We start from the raw sequence: 17,166 nt of genomic DNA on the forward strand, positions 1-17,166 counted from the left end.
GCGCGCGCGCAGCTAGGCGTCGCCGGCGCATGCGCGGGGCCGGTCTCCTTGCCGCTGCGCGGAGGGCGAGCGTAGGCCTCAAGGAGAGGGAAGGGAGGGGTGTGGGGGGGTCGTTGCTTCTGCCGTCGGCGCCATGTTCCTCTGCGCTCCCCTGCGGGCCGCGGCCGCACGCTCGGTAAGGAGAAAGCTGTTGCGGTGGCACGTCGGTCCCTGCCGGCCGGGGCAGGGCGCCCGCTGGGTTGGAGGAGGGCCGAGGCCGCCGCTGAGGCGGGAGGCCGCGGCGGGGAGAGGAGTGAGAGGCTGGTGCAGCACTCGGAGTGGGCCCGCGGTGGGGCACGGCCTCGGGGAAGAAAGGCCTGGTGCAGGTGGTGGAAGGGCGTCGCTGCCGGGTGTCTCCTTCGCCCTCAGGGCCTGCCGGAGTTACCTGACTAGCTCTAGAGTTGCACTGCCTGCATCGAGTGAAAAAGGCTCCAGCAGTAACTGCTTGGTGCTTGTTGTAGGTTATTGGGAAGCTTCCCAAGTGAAAAGAATGTTTCTGACTTGCCCACAGATGTAAGGCTAACCGTTGGAAGGAAGCCCCTTAGTTTGTTTTTCACACTAACTGAAATTTTTTAGGCCAGTGCAAAAAATGAGGTCTAGTCCTATTTCTTTTTAAAGTGTGAAATTTACAGGTTTTGATTCTTGGAAACAGTACGATACCTTTGGATAGAATAAAGGGGTTTCATCTGAAGTGCTTTTTGTAGGAGACTGCCTTTTGCAGTTAGAAACCTGAAGCTTACCATGTGGTGGTGGTCCCTTCAGAGCCAAAACTGCCTATGTGCTATATTTACTTAGCATTTAGTAGGATTTATATCAGAGCATCAAATCATCATCTGTATGCTCCTTTCAGCATTGTCTGCAGAATTTCAGTTGTATTTGCATGCTCTACTTGGACTTTTTAGTGGTTTTGCCTGAATTTTTACATGCTGTTTGGTTCCAGAGGACACTCAAATTGGCATGCCAGTGCAGTTCATTTGATGTGCTTCAAGCCAGTTGATAAAGACAACAGACTCCTGGGAAAGGTGGCACTCAGGAATGATCTGCAGTCCACAGAATTATTCATGTATCCCAGAGTTCATTTTAGCTTCTGAATCAAAATGGCAGGAGGTGAATTGCTTTCCTGGCTGCTGCTTTCAGATGAGCCAGAAGCGGAGAGTAAAGAGGAAATGGGTCCACAGTACATAATACACACAACTGCATAGTAAATCCTGTGCTTCCTGGAAGGACTGATCATATGACAGGGAGAGACTGCAGCCATTGTATGAAACTACACTGCAGGTGAAACCACATGATCTGCTGCTGAAAAGATTAAGCTGATTAGGTTGCTCTTGCAGAAGAGCAGGGACTGTAGTTCCCTGCTACTTAGGCTTGGATTTCAGATCTGACCTCATGCCTGTATTTTTGCTAGTTTGATGCTGATCCGCTTGAAATCCGACAAATTTTATACAGTAACAGAAATTAGGTAGTTAAGGGGAGGGATGTTGTAAGAACTCTCAAAATTTGTCTAGAGTTCAATACAAAAAATAATAATATAAAATCACTTTTTATAGAATGTTTTCTTATGACAAGATAATATAATCAAGTGATTTTAGTAATACTGGCCACAATCTAGCAATCTTGATCTGTTTTGGTATGATGAATCCAGACTGAGACTACAGAGAATAGCTGAACACAACTTGCATATGAGTCTTGTGTCCTGTTGATATTTCAGGTTCTTCTCTTATGCCTGATCTCACTGTTCAGTTAGGTAAAAACTGAAGCAGCACGTAAATGCTTACTAGAGAAGAACCTCAGTAAGGGTAGTTTCTGCAAACTTTTTAAAGGGCATGCTATAAAGTAATAAATTGGAAAATTTTTCATAAAATATTTGATGAGAATTTGTATTAAGGCAGTTAGATTAAGCTGTGGCAATTATATTTTTGAAGTTAAATCCTTTAACTTCTACGTTGTCTGAAATGGCCAAGGTGAGTTGAGATGTGCTCTCCTAATAGTACACGAAAGCCCTTAAAATTCTTCTCTTGACTCAAATTATTAGTGATGACATTAGAATTTCAAGCCTGTTCTGAAACTATTCTCTAGCAGTTATGTAAATTATTAACTATTAATACTATGTACCTTATTTTGTTTGTAGATAAGACAAATTCGATACTTACATAGAACAGCAGTGTGCAATTCCAGTGGAGGAGCCTTATTTGTGGTAAGTAATTTTCTACCTTACTGGAAGGGGGGGATGTGTAAAAAGAGTCTGGTATATGCTTTTTTAATCTACCTAAAAGGTTCTAATGGGCAGAATCATAGAATCTTTAAGGTTGGAAAAGACCTCTAGGATCATCAAGTCCAACTGTCAACCCAACACCACCATGTCTACTAGACCATGTCCCGAAGTGCCATGTCTACACGCTTTTTGAATACCTCCAGGGATGGTGAACTTGCTATAGAAGCCTGCTGGAATTTACAAAGTGGTTTTTTCAGTAGAACTTTTTATTAGAGTGATGATGGAGTATCAAAAGGTTTTATTTTAGTTTTTGGCCTTGTGTTTCTTATATAATGAAAACTCTTATTTAGTAATAGTAATGATGATGAGACTTTGTTTAAACTTATTTCGTTATAAAACAATTCTTGTTTCTTTTTTTATTGAAGTTAATTGAGTTTGTAATTTAAGATCATGAAATGTTTTGCAGGCACAATCTCTTGATTTCTAAAATTTAGCATAGAATTACTCTTAGTTCCAGGTCTAGCCCTGTTCACTAGCAGTTGAAAAGTGCAGTTCTTGTTCCTATTATATGTCATATAGCACATTGCATAATGATTCATAATCGAGGCCATTAGGCATTATCATAATATGTATAAATAGTAATTGTGATTGGAAAAAAAAAACCCCAAACCCTCAAATTTAAATGTGTAAAGCAGATGTGTTGTCTGTCTACCTCTGAAGACAACTTGAAGCATCTCTGAGAGGTGTATTCTGCCCCATGCTAGTCCATTCAGAGCTTTATCTAGTCTGCAGTTCAACAGCTGAATAATTTGGCATTTTTCCAACATTTGGTAGCAATCAGCACTTTACTAGAGAATTGACCACTTTGTTGAAAGCAGGTGCTCAGCATTTTTGGACATATCTTTTTGTTGTTGTTGCCTTCCTGCAGCTGTTTCTACAGCTTTTCTCCTAAGATGAAGTTAATGAGGGTACAGTACATGCTTTGTATGCTTTTCCAGAAACCTGAGCAGTGTTTGATGATTTATGGAGTGAGAGCTGGTATTCAAGGAATAGAGGAAAACAGTGTAGGCTGACAACTTAGGAAACTTCAAGTGTAGTTTGGGGAAGGTGAAGACAGGCAAAAGGTGTCTTTTGCACTGTAATGGATGTTGGTGTCTGGCATATGGAGCTAGATAGCTTTGTAAATTCTCCAGGTTTTTTTTCAAAATTTAGTAACTTAAATTATTTGCTGGAGGGAGGAGCCTGAAAATAGAGAAAGAGAAGTAGAAAAGAAAAAATGTCTTTTAGTTAGCTACTTGTGATACCCAGCTATCTTATTTAATAGCATAATTAACTCCTTTTATTTTTTATTCCACAATGGAATTTTTGCTAGCAGAGCATAGGAAATTGTGTGGGACTTTGTTGTATGGTTGTTTCTTTGTTGTTGGTTTTGGGGGGGGAGATGGGGGTGTTTTTTTAAAATAGGGTAATATTTGTTCTTCTATGAAGTAAAAGGCTATGGGAAGAAAATGATTGGATGTCATTGAGTGTGCATGTAATTGTTTACCCTAACTACAACTAGAACCCTTCAGAACATATTTCAGATGTTATTTAATACAGCAAATGTCAAGGGAAACTCTTCTGCTGAGTTGAGCTGAAGGCATTGTTTTAATCAACACTAAGTGTTTGTATACAGTCAGAAAATGGGACTTTTTCCCCCAGGTTTCCATAGGGGGAAAACAACATTAAGGTCTTAGTTTTCTGGAATATTACAAGTAGATGAAGTGTCAAAGGTTGCTAACAACTGCTAGTGGAGGAATAGTAGGCTTAGTTGGGAGTAACAACTCTTGCTGTTGTGGTCCTCTTTGTATGTCAGTTTACACATTGTGGTGGTTTACCCTCGGCTGGATGCCAAGCATCCACCAAGCCGCTCTACCACTCCCCTCCTCAGCAAGGCAGGGAGGGGAGAAAATAAGATGGAAAAACAACCCCAAACTCTTGGGTCAAGATAAAGGCAGTTTAATGTAGCTAAAGCAAAAAGCCGCGCACGGAAGCAAAGCAAAAACCAAAAGATTATTCTCTACTTCCCATCAGCAGGCGATGTCCGGCCACTTCCTGGGAAGCAGGGCTTCAGTATGTGTACTCCTTACTCTGGAAGACAAACATTGATTAAAAAAAAAAAAATGCCCCTGCTCTGTTCCTCCCCCTATCTCTCAGTTTCTTATTGCTGAGCAGACATCATATGGTATGGAAATATCCCTTTGGTCAGTTTGGGTCAGCTGTCCTGGCTGTGTCCCCTCCCAAGATCTTGCCCACCCCCAGCCTGCTGCTGAGTGGGGGGAAGGAAATGTTGGAGAGACAGCCTTGATGTGTGCTGGCACTGCTCAGTAGTAGCCAAAACGCTGGTGTGTTACCAACACCTTGCTAGCTACCAATACACAGCACCATGAGGGCTGCTGTGGGGACAATTAACTCCATCTCAGCCACACCCAATAGACACGAGTGTCTTGGTTTTGTTTTGCAGAGCATATTAGTGGTTTTTGTTGCACTTTTCATACAGGAAATCTATATGTGAGGAAGGGAAACGTATACAGTATGTTTGTTCTGTGACAGCAGGGGACATGCTGGCAGGGCATCTGGTCATCTTAAATCTAGTATTAAAAGGCAGTGCTGATTTGCATAGAATCTATGATTCTATGCAATCAAGCATTGCAAATGCTCGAGCCACACTGCCCAGGTCACAGAAGGCAGGGATTGGGAGAATGAAGAACCACCCACTGTAGGAGAAGATCAGGTTCGAGAATATCTAAGGAACCTGAAGGTGCACAAGTCCATGGGACCTGATGAGTTGCATCTGTGGGTCTTGAGGGAACTGGCGGATGAAGTGGCCAGGCTGCTCGCCATCATATTTGAGAAGTCCTGGCAGTCCAGTGAAGCTCCCGCCGACTGGAAGAGGGGGAACATAACCCCCTTTTTTAAGAAGGGTAAAAAGGAAGACCCAGGGAACTACAGGCCGGTCAGTCTCACCTATGTGCCTGGCAAGATTATGGAGCAGACCCTCCTGGAGACTATGCTCAGGCACATGGAAGATAAGGAGGTGATTGGTGACAGCCAACACGGCTTCACTGGGGCAAATCGTGCCTGACGAACTTGGTGGCCTCCTATGATGGGGTTACAGTGCTGGTGGATAAGGCAAGGGCAATTGACGTCATCTACCTGGACTTGTGCAAGGCATTTGACACTGTCCCGCACGACATCCTTGTCTCTAAATTGGAGAGACATGGATTCGATGGATGGACCACTCGGTGGATAAGGAATTGGCTGGATGGTCGCACTCAAAGAGTTGTGGTCAACGGCTCAGTGTCCAAGTGGAGAACAGTGATGACTGGCATCCCTCAGGGGTCGGTACTGGGACCGGCACTGGTCAACATCTTTGTTGGCAACATGGACAGTGGGATCGAGTGCACCCTCAGCAAGTTTGCCGACGACACCAAGCTGTGTGGTGTGGTCGACACGCTGGAGGGAAGGGATGCCATCCAGAGGGACCCTGACAGGCTTGAGAGGTGGGCCCGTGCGAACCTCATGAAGTTCAACAAGGCCAAGTGCAAGGTCCTGCACATGGGTCAGCACAATCCCAAGCACGACTATAGGCCGGGCGAGGAATGGATTGAGAGCAGCCCTGAGGCGAAGGACTTGGGGGTGTTGATTGATGAGAAGCTCAACATGAGCCGGCAGTGTGCGCTTGCAGCCCAGAAAGCCAACTGTGTCTTGGGCTGCATCAAAAGAGGGGTGACCAGCAGGTCGAGGGAGGTGGTCCTGCCCCTCTACTCCGCTCTTGTGAGACCCCACCTGGAGTACTGCATCCAGCTCTGGGGGCCCCAGTACAGGAGAGACATGGAGCTGTTGGAGCGAGTCCAGAGGAGGGCCACGAAGCTGACTGGAGGGCTGGAGCACCTCTCCTATGAGGACAGGCTGAGAGAGTTGGGGTTGTTCAGCCTGGAGAAGAGAAGGCTCTGGGGAGACCTTATAGCAGCCTTCCAGTACCTGAAGGGGCCTGCAGGAAAGCTGGTGAGGGATTGTTTATCAGGGAGTGTAGTGACAGAACAAGGGGTGATGGGTTTAAGCTGAAGGAGGGTCGATTTAGATTAGATGTTAGAAAGAAATTCTTTACTGTGAGGGTGGTGAGGCACTGGAACAGGTTGCCCAGAGAAGCTGTGGATGATGCCCCCTCCCTGGGAATATTCAAGGCTAGGTTGGATGGGGCTTTGGGCAACTGGGTCTAATGGAGGGTATCCCTGCCCGTGGCAGGGAGTTGGAATGAGATGGTCTTTGAGGTCCCTTCCAGCCCAAACCACTCTATCATAGAACGGTTTTAATAAAGAATTTCTTTCTAACATCTAAACCCTCCTTCAGCTGAAACCCATTACCCCTTGTCCTGTCACTACACTCCCTGATAGACCCTTCAGGTACTGGAAGGCTGCAATTATGTCTCCCCAGAGTGTTCTTTTCTCCAGGCCAAACAATCCCAACTCTCTCAGCCTGTCCTCATAGGAGTGGTGCTCCAGCCAAGGCATGCCCTTGTATCCCTTTGCAAACTTTCTTCGTGCAAATTTTCTCCTTGCGTGTTACCAGAAACATACAGAAATAAGAAAACTTCTACTGAAACTTTTTTATTCTGAAAAAGCCAAGAAGAGACTTTCTCAACCAGTAAACTCAGTCTGGTGCCATCAGAGGCACCTAGATCACGCTTCCAGAAAGAGTGTGTCAAGTTTAAAACTAGGTAGATTGTTTGCCAGTAGTAAAGAGAGCTGCTCCAAATCTATTGTATTTCTTACAGCTAGGGAAGGCCTGGTTTCAAAGATACTTTATTTACAATAGTTATGTTTCTTTCTCTCTTTAATAATTCTGTCAAGAAAGATGACTAGATCATTGAAAAAGAATAATAAAATGTCCCAGGTTGGTGTAGCAAAAAGAATGTGAGATGAATATTCAGCAGCCTTAATACCTTCCATGGGAGAGTATTGTCATCTGTGAGGAGAATGTGGCTTGGGCAGGCCTTCACAGGGCAGTTGTTCATGCTTTAAACAGGTTAGGCTGAATGCTGCGATACAAACATGATACTGTCAAGCTACACATGGAATGAAAACATTGTATAAGACTTCAGGAAATTGGGGATCATGGGAACGGAATTGGGATGAAAAGTGTGGATAGTTTGACCTAGCTTTTCAACAAATCGCTGTAGTTGGTACATAGTTGTTTGTGTATGGAGGAAGCCTTAATGTATTGGTTTCTTTTTATGAGCATTTCTTAGATGAGGAAAGGCTGAGAGAGCTGGGACTGTTAAAGAAGAGAAGGCTGGGGGAGAGGGGATCTTACCAATGTCTATAAATACCTGAAGGGAGCATGCAGAGAGGATGGAGCCAGGCTCATTTTAGTGGTGCCCGTGACAGGACTAGAGTGAATGGCCTCAGAGAACATCAGGAAACATTTTTTTACTGTGAGGGTGACTGAGTATTGGCACAGGTTGCCCTGAGAGGTTATAGAGTCTCTGCCCCTGGAGATATTCATAAGCAACCATCTGGACACGGTCCTGGGCAACCAGCTCTAGGTGGCCCTGCTTGAGCAGAGGGATTGGTCCAGATGACCTCCAGAGGTCCCTTCCAACCTCAACCACTCTGATTTAACATAGTATTCCTTCCAGTACTGTGTCCTTAATTCTGATCTTGTTCTGCAGAATCGTAATCCTGTGCAACCTGCTCTAGATGATCCTGCTCTGGTAGGGGAGTTGGACTAGCTGATCTCCAGAGGTCCCTTCCAACCCCTACCAATCTGTGATTCTGTATCCTGAAAAAAAAAAAAAAGGGCAGAATGCACCTATATCACTTAGGAGCAAATCAACTCATGTCTCAGATACGTGGTGCATTGTCACGACAAATGGAAGACTAGGGAACATGTGATTGACAAATTCCTAACAGCTCAGTAGACCTAGAACTCTGTGAGCTCTCCATGAAAGCTATCAAACTCGCCACACAACAGAATTAGATGAAGCCCATTTAGGAAAATGGAAAACAAAACAAGGTGATGTGATCTTATTTAGTATTCATCTATGTTGTAACTTGTACAATGTATCATGGAGCCTTGCTGTGCACAACTGTGTGGCAAACTGTAGCTTCAGATACAAAGTCTTTATCATTCCTCTTCACATGTAGAGCATTTAAGGATATCAGTTTAGAGATGGTACACTGAAAAGAACAGCTGTTCTAGACAAAGAGGGAGATTTTAATAAATCAAATACACTTATTTGCAAAAGAAATTGAGATCAAGTACCATTGTAAGTATCAAATAGCTATGGAAGGCAAAATAGCAGCCTGAAATAAAAGAGGCATGCAGATTAGAGAAGGAAATTTTAAATTATGGAAATACTTGCCATGAATCATGGATTTGATCTGTGCAGCTAAGACGTAGAACAGGTTTGTAAGGGGAAAAAAAAATTAAAAGTTACACAGTATTTCCAATTTATTTTTTCCTCCATCAGCCTCTTTTTGAGAACTTCCATTGAAATTGGTAGAAACCCCTCACCAATGCCACGTATGAGTAGTCAAATCCTTTATCTGGAAGGGTCAGTCTAAAATAGTGGCAACTGTGTTCCTAAAAGCTGTTTTATGTTGTAGACCACACAATAAGCAATAAATTAATACTTAATAAAGTCTTAGTGTGTTCAAAGGGAATCAGTTATCTTTCTGTAATTCCTGTTATTAGGGGAAAGTCATCCTTGGTGGAGAAGTATATATTGGCTATAGTTTTATATTTGACTTGAAACTATGGTAGGGGTACACGCTCTCAAATTGATGGTGGCAGTAGTACTGTCAGCCCCAGGATTTGGACAGGACAAGCAAAGGGAATCTCTTGCTAGACCAACAGATGTAATTGGAAGTTAAGTATTTGGCCTTTTGATATTTCCATATTAAAACTTCTAAATCTGGAAATAGCTATGGACCGTACATATTTTAAGTTCTGCACTGATGACAATCAGTGTATAAGTATCGTGCACTGTTAAGATTTTTTTCATTAAATCTTTTGCTGCTTAATAAGAACGCAGTGTGGAAACTGCAAAATCACCCTAGGTTACTTGAGAAAACAATCAAAGTGAAAGTCAGTGGAGTGGGGTTTTTTCCCCTAAATATATTTTTCAAGCTTTTATTGTTAGCTGGTTGTGGATTACTTCTAACATCAAGTATAGATTGCATTTTCCCCGAAACTTTCTCAAATTGATAACTGTATAAAGTTTAGAATGGAATTTAGCTATGAGTATTTCAAGGACACCATAATGACCTGCTTAGAGATAACGGAAAATTTTGTGCAGGAAGTTTTTCTGGTGATAAGCCTTTTTGTCAGAACTAAGATTTTATTATAGGAAAGTCTCACTTTCTTCAAGACTTCAGAAAATGCAAATTTGGAAAATAGAAGAACTAATTTCAATTCGAAGTTTCCCTAGAAGGCCACCTTAAAAATAATATGATAGAATATCTTGTCTTTGAAATATTAATACAAAATTCTGCTTCTTCCATTCTGATTGAGAATTGTATCTAAAATTAAAATGTTGACTTCCACTACAAAAGAATGTTAAAATAGGTTAATTGTGTTTGTTCAAACATTTTAGTTATATAGCAAGCTTCTTGATGAACTTTAAAGTTTTTATAGTTAATATCTCATGGGAAAAGAAAAAATGGGCTGTCTTTTAAGTCCCTTGTTATTTATTAAGGTATTAACCAGAGGACTATCTGTGATGAGTTTGAACCTATTTGCCAAACTGTATTAGCAGTGTTGATAACAACACTGTTGTTATCATCACTGTTTTGATAACACCACCATATTCCTCAAGTAATAATTTTCTGAATGGGAAATAACAGGAATAAATCATTGTTTTTAAGAGTGATGAAATAACTATCAATATTTTTTATAACTTTCCCAGAGATATTTAATCATTTATTATTACTATGAATTTTTTATCTGGAATATATCCATTTTATTCAAGCAACTCAACTATAACTGTCTAATGAAAAGATATTTTACAACAGTAAATCTGTCCTGAATAATTTCCTGACAACCCTGTTTTTACATGTTTTCTTTTTCTTTTCCTGAAGCACAGAGATAGTCCTGAAAATAATCCAGATACACCATTTGAGTTCACAGCTGAAAACCAAAAGGTATGCAAACAAAAAAAGTTAAATACACAGACTTTGTCTTTATTCTGACTTATTTTTTAAGTTGAATACAGTTCTGATTTATTTTTTCCCCTCTTTCCCTTTAAAAAGCGAATAGAAGCAATCGTAAACAGCTACCCAGGGGGACACAAGTCTGCAGCTGTTATGGCAGTGCTAGATTTGGCCCAAAGACAGCATGGGTGGTTGCCCATATCAGCTATGAACAAGGTATTTAGTACTTAATTATATTTCAAGCATAATTTTACTGTTTTCTTTAAATATCTTAGTAGAATATTAGCATTTATTTATCAAAGCATACTAATGTGGGATTTTACAAGTGGCAAAGAATTGTAAGAATTCCCTATGAGACTACATTTTTAAAAAGGGAAAACTAATGCAGAAAATTCAGGGCTCTGTTGTGTACACAATGTCAGCCCATTGCTAGAAACTACAGACAGAACAAATAAAAAATTACATGAGCCCTATTTAGATAGGCTCTTTTCCCAGAATCATCCTGGAAGTAGGAACAGAAACTTGAAAGATTTTGTTCGCAGTTGATTTTGGGGAAAGAAAAAGAATGATGATGGTGGGGTTTTTCTTTTCTTGGATTAGTGGCACTACACGCACTGACAGGATTGTGCTTAATCTCTAGGCCTGTAAAGACTTCTGCAAAGCAGTGTTAGTGTAGTATGTGTCATGAGTGTTTTATAACGTCTCACAGCAAGTGCCCAGAATTAAAATTGTTTCAAAATAAGCAAGCAAGCAACTACACTGCTCCAGAGTGATAGGTTGCATGACAGTAATCAAATACCAAGAAATAAAAAAGTCTGGTTTATATTCATATGAATAAACCTATCATATTTTGTGTTACAGTCTGGCATATCATCAGTTTTAAACTGAAAAGTTTTAAATTCAATCAAGATATGTTAAGTGAGGATTGTGAGTGTTACAGAAATTACAAAGGAGTTCAGTGCACGTTTAAAGAAGGGCAAACTTCATCTGCTACTGTTTCTACAGTATAGCATAAAGCCTCAAATTTCCATTAATACTGAATGGGAAAAGTATTTTTGTTTATTTACTCTAAGTTTTGGATTGATACTATGTTTAAAATGATCTTAAGGTTTTTAAGTGAACAAATACTTCCTGTGGCTTGTTATCTGCCTGCTATAGAGACTGGAAACATAAAACAGTTAGTTTTGAAAACAGAGCCAGTTTTCAACCTGAGCAGTTTGCCAGGGTTCCAGGTTAATGAGGTCAGGGATACTTGCACTAGAACTGGCTCCATGGAGATCGTGCTTCACTCCCAATTTATTAGCTGTGACGCCAATCTGCAGATGTAGCTGTGGTGTTTCTAAGGCCAGCCCTGGTGTGTCACAGAACCCGAGACAGACCTGCTGTACCTCAATTAGGTGAGCGTAGTACCTACGTATTCCCGTACCAAAAGGTTTATGTGGGTTAGTGTGGGCAGATGTGTGCAAGTTCGTTGATTCACACAGGAAAAGAACAGAAGTGCAGTATGGCGCTGCCAATGAAAGCCAGAACCCAGCTGGCTCCTCGCATCTGCTTGTGTACGATGCTAGATGCTGGCAGGGAATTGAATTGAGCTCCTTGCTGCGCTAATCCATGGCTTAATGGAGTTTGTGCTTGAGCAGGGTGACTCCAGTCACAGTAACTCAGGTGTCTTTTCTTGGCATTTGAATACAGTTGTGTTTTGACACCCATCCCCTCCCCCTTATTTATCTCTTACTGCACACAGAGGACAGGTGACTCTACTGAAATGGTTTGTTAAATGCCTTTACTGATGCCCTGTGAGAATTCAATATAGTGTCTGTTTTCCCATTGTTACAGGTTGCTGAAATTTTAGAAATGCCTCCCATGAGAGTATATGAAGTAGCAACCTTCTATACAATGTATAATCGCAAACCTGTTGGGAAATACCATATTCAGGTCTGCACTACCACGCCTTGCATGCTGCGAGACTCTGATAGTATTTTAGAAGCCATTAAGAAGAAACTTGGTATGACACAAATTTGTAATACGCTTTTTGTAATTTATTTTACCTCTATTTAATGGTACTGAAGTAAAATTTTTCATATGGTGGGGACAGAGCAATAGTATTAAAAATACGGAGTGAAATCATTGGAGAATGGGCACTGAACACTTCAGATTTCAGATTTGGCTTTTATTCTTTATTTTTAAAGATTTCAGTACAGTATAGCAGAAAATGCCATTGTCTGGAGTGCCATTTACTGGCCTTAAAGTTCTTTTAAAGGCAATTTGCCAGCAAATGCATTATTCTAGTATGCCCCTTGGACTGAGAAAGTAAGCCTTATCTCTTGTACAGGAGAGGACTCTGAATGTTATAGCACTTTTTTGTATGCCAAATAAGATTTTTAAGGTATATGCTATATGAAAGTTGTTTGTGAGGTGTGGGGTTTTGGTGTTTTGTGGGTTTTTTTGTTTGTTTTTTTGTTTTTTTTTTTTACTGAAGTAAGGTGATAGATTCATAGAATCATAGAATGGTTTGGGTTGGAACAGACCTCAAAGATCACCTAGTTCCAACCCCCCTGCCATGGGCAGGGACACCCTCCACTAGACCAGGTTGCCCAAAGCCCCATCCAACCTGGCCTTGAACACTTCCAGGGAGGGGGCATCCACAACCTCTCTGGGCAACCTTTCCCAGTGCCTCACCACCCTCACAGTGAGGAATTTCTTTCTAATATCTAATCTAAATCTACCCTCTTCTAGTTTAAAGCCAGCACTCCTTGTCCTATTGCTCCAGGCCCTTTTCCAGCTTTCCTGTAGGCCGCCTTCAGGTACTGGGAGGCTGCTATAAGGTTTCCCTGGAGCCTTCTCTTCTCCAGGCTGAACAACCCCAACTCCCTCAGCCTGTCCTCATAGGAAAGGTGCTCCACCCCTCTGATCATGGCCCTCCTCTGGGCTCGCTCGAGCAGGTCCATGTCTTTCCTGTGCTGGGTACTCCAGAGCTGGATGCAGTGCTCCAGGTGGGGTCTCAGGAGAGTGGAGTAGAGGGGCAGAATCGCCTCCCTCGACCTGCTGGTCATGCTTCTTTTGAAAGCCAGGACATTGTTGACTTTCTGTGCTGTAAGCGTGTATTGTCGGCTTATGTTGAGCTTCTCATCCACCAACACCCCCAAGTCCTTTTCCTCAGGGCTGCTTTCAATCCACTCATTGCCCAGCCTGTAGTTGTGCTTGGGATTGCCCTGACCCATGGTGTAGGACCTTGCACTTGGTCTTGTTGAACTTCATGAGGTTCGCGTGGGCCCACCTTTCTAGCCTGTCAGGGTCCCTCTAGATGGCAAACATGATGTTATCGTAACTTCTGAATTCTCTGTGGAAAAAGTCAATTGAGAGTGCTGCATCGTGAGATGTAAGGAGAACTTGTGGGTTTTCTGCGTGGCTTGGGTTTTTTCATCCTTGATGGGTGGTTATGGAGAGAAGAGGGTGTAAGACAGCAACTAATAACTCTTCCCCTTCTATGAAGTTGCAAGCTGTGCTAACATTTCCTAAGAACCACTGTAACAAGAGCTGCAGAACAGCTGCTTATTATCTTGCATTTCATATATTCTGTTGTCTGGAAAAGGCATATTTGGATGAAATTTGCCTTAGTTTATTACTGCAAAGATAGCTTAATCTTAACTGAAATGCTTAGCTTGAGAAATCAAAGCATTAAGGATGATTGTGTAGCTCGTGCTGAGACACAGGCCTGCCTTAGACTTTTATTAGGCCCCCCCCCCCCTTCTAAAAACTGCGGAGGAAGATTGCTTTTCAGCATTCTTCCTTCCATGGAGTACTTTGTAGAGATCAGACTCTTGAGATGTTGTTTTGGCTAACCTGCCCCTGGGGAAGGTCTGTATCTGTATCACTAGAACAGTGATGTGTCATGGAAGCTAAGTACACGTACAGAGTTGTTCAAGAAATAAGCCTTTGCGTATAAACTTGGCAGTTGTTTATGAATTTGTAGCTAACAGTGTTAATGCTTGGATCTTGCTTAATTTGAGAATTCAGTGCTCAACACTGTGTATTAACTCATTTCATACCAGCATGCGAAAGCTGTTTTCCCTATTTTTCTATTCTATTGTATTGATTACTAAAAGTGTTCCCAAGTAGAGCCATTCTGTTTCTTAGAATGTCATTTCATGGTTATTTTTCAATAAATCATACCTGCAAACTTGTAAATGAGGTTTCAAAAATGTATCCGAAGACTGACTTCACAGTTTATTAGAATCTTTTGTTTAACAGAAACATTTTGGACTCATTTAAGAGGATTTAACTATGCAAATGTTTTTAAGGCCAAAATACATGTAAATGAGAAGACTACGGAGTACTTAGACTCATACTAAGTTCACTATCCATTGCTGACATTAATATTCTTTATTGGTTTAGGTATAAAAGTTGGGGAAACAACACCTGATAAACTCTTCACGCTGATAGAAGTGGAATGTTTAGGTGCTTGTGTGAACGCACCCATGGTACAAATAAACGACAATTACTATGTAAGTATTACATTCCTTTTTAAAAGATTAAATTTCTTTGCTGGGTTACCTGTAGTTTCACTTGTTTCAGACTCTGAAGTTTTTGATTGGTTAGTTTAAATTCCTATTGGCAGGGTCAACTTACAACCTAGAGCATCTTTTAGTTTCTTGGCCTCTTCCAGGAATACTTTGTTTGTATCACAATGTATCTGTTTATTTTTCCTTTCAGTTACTTTCTTTAGACAAGTGGGGTGATGCATTTTTGTGATAGTGGTCTGCCCATAAACCTGGAATATTTAAATAAGTATCTGATAAGCTTTTAAAAGTGCTTTTAAAGCAGTCTGTTGGAAAGTATGGACTGGTTTAATGCTCTTTTTTAACTTTTAGATTTCTGAATTATGGCTCACTTGGATGCCATCAGACCAACAGACTTAATGTATTGACTGAATCCAGCTTTAAAAAAAATTTATAAACTATTTTGTTACCACATTCTGATGCATTTTTAAGAACTGTTCTCATGAACTCTACCCACAATTTTTTTGTCACAGCTGACACCATTTTGCAGTACGTGCAATGGCATGTGGGTAGGCAGACAATCCAGCTCACTAATACACCAAGGAAGCTGAAAGCACAAACCCATGTTATAGGTGACTTGTGTGAGCATTTAGTTTTAACATAATTTCTGCAACTGTATGTAAAACAAAAACTTTAACATTAAAATGACAGCAAGCTTTTTAATTTTCCTACTTCTTTAAACTAGTATGTGTGTTAATGGACAGGATCAAAATTACCGATGCTAGGATCACCCTAAGAGAGCTACTAATCTGATGAATTTTGAGTGCTGCAAATAGCACAACTGCTGACTCCTTTTGTTTTGCTAATGATTTTTTTTTTTACAGGAAGATTTGACACCCAAAGATATTGAAGACATAATTGATGAGCTAAAGGCTGGCAAAGTTCCCAAACCTGGCCCAAGGTATGCTATATTTGCATAATAATGGCCAACTACTTGAAGGCTGATCCTTTAAGTTCACAACCTACATCTAAAAAGCATTAATTAATTTACTGAACAGAATGGAATGCATTCAGTGCCTTTCTATATATTCAAAGCCAAAAAGAACTGAGAAGGGAATTTTGATGTTCTTGATGACTGACTAGAAGAGCATGAAATGTGAAAGTGTCAGTTTTCATTTGGGTTAATACCTAATTGGGGAATGATGTCACCTGTTGGATTCTTTTGTCTAGGTCATGTAAATCAACAAATGCCTGTTGATTGTTGGGTTTTTATTTCTGACAAAAACCAGAAAGACTGCAAGTTTGTGAAACAGTAATTTCTGAACTTTTCTTATCCATTATTTCCCATTGTTCTTTGTTAGCCCAACTACATGTATGTTTGTGTGTCTGAAGGAATTAATTTGACTTGGGTGTGTGACCTACTCCTGTTTTTATAATTCTTTTTTTTAACACAAGAACAATAATCTTGAAAGAGTTAGTTTCCAAACACAGGCAGCATCTTTAACAAAAATGAGTGATACGCTTGGATACTGCCTTTGGTTTTACTGGGATCAGCATCACTTTTGTCTGGCCAACCTATAAATAAATAAACTAGTCTTCCTATTTTGCATTTTAGTTACGAAACTATTTGTCCATACCTGAATTTGTAATCCTTTTGATTTAAGAGTAGCACCGCACACTTCTGAAAGATGAACAGAAGGAATGAAAAAGAAGTGGTTTCAGCCTTAAGTCAGATTTGTAACTATCTTCTATCCACTGATTAAACAGTATGTGAGGTTATAACAATAATACCAGTAATGAATAAAACTGCTTTCATTTTTCAGGAGTGGACGTTTTTCTTGTGAGCCAGCTGGCGGCCTTACTTCTCTGACTGAACCACCCAAAGGACCAGGTTTTGGAGTTCGAGCTGACCTCTAAGGATTTTTGTAATATAAGATGAACTGTCTGAAAGTAATAAAGTAACTTTAATCTCAGTAAAATGATGTATGTGCTAGTAATTTTTAATAAATGAAGACAGCAACAGCAATTAGAATATCTAACTTACTGTGGTTTTAACTACTGTGAAGCGTAATCATAATTTTAGATTATAAGAAAAGTGGTTCTGTAGACTGAAGTGACTCACTGAAAGAGTCCACTTATGATCACTGAAGAGATGAAAGTTGCATCTTTTGCTCTGTCATTGAAAATTCTTTCAACTTTTTCTAAGGTTCTTTAAAGA

General features: G+C 40.8%; 1 protein-coding gene across 1 annotated transcript; it reads left to right on the top strand.

The window, feature by feature from the left end:
* The first annotated feature begins 16 nt into the window (after positions 1-16).
* NDUFV2 (NADH:ubiquinone oxidoreductase core subunit V2) lies at positions 17-16,927 on the top strand. The gene is made up of 8 exons (XM_075744471.1): positions 17-175; positions 2,171-2,236; positions 10,378-10,440; positions 10,549-10,665; positions 12,286-12,454; positions 14,845-14,954; positions 15,833-15,909; positions 16,772-16,927. Exons 1-8 carry the CDS (start codon positions 134-136, stop codon positions 16,863-16,865), a joined length of 738 nt encoding a protein of 245 aa, XP_075600586.1. The 5' UTR covers positions 17-133; the 3' UTR covers positions 16,866-16,927.
* The last annotated feature ends 239 nt before the right edge of the window (positions 16,928-17,166 follow it).

This window comes from Balearica regulorum, chromosome 2, assembly GCF_011004875.1.
Source record: "Balearica regulorum gibbericeps isolate bBalReg1 chromosome 2, bBalReg1.pri, whole genome shotgun sequence".
In the NCBI taxonomy this organism is placed as follows: Eukaryota; Metazoa; Chordata; class Aves; order Gruiformes; family Gruidae; genus Balearica; species Balearica regulorum.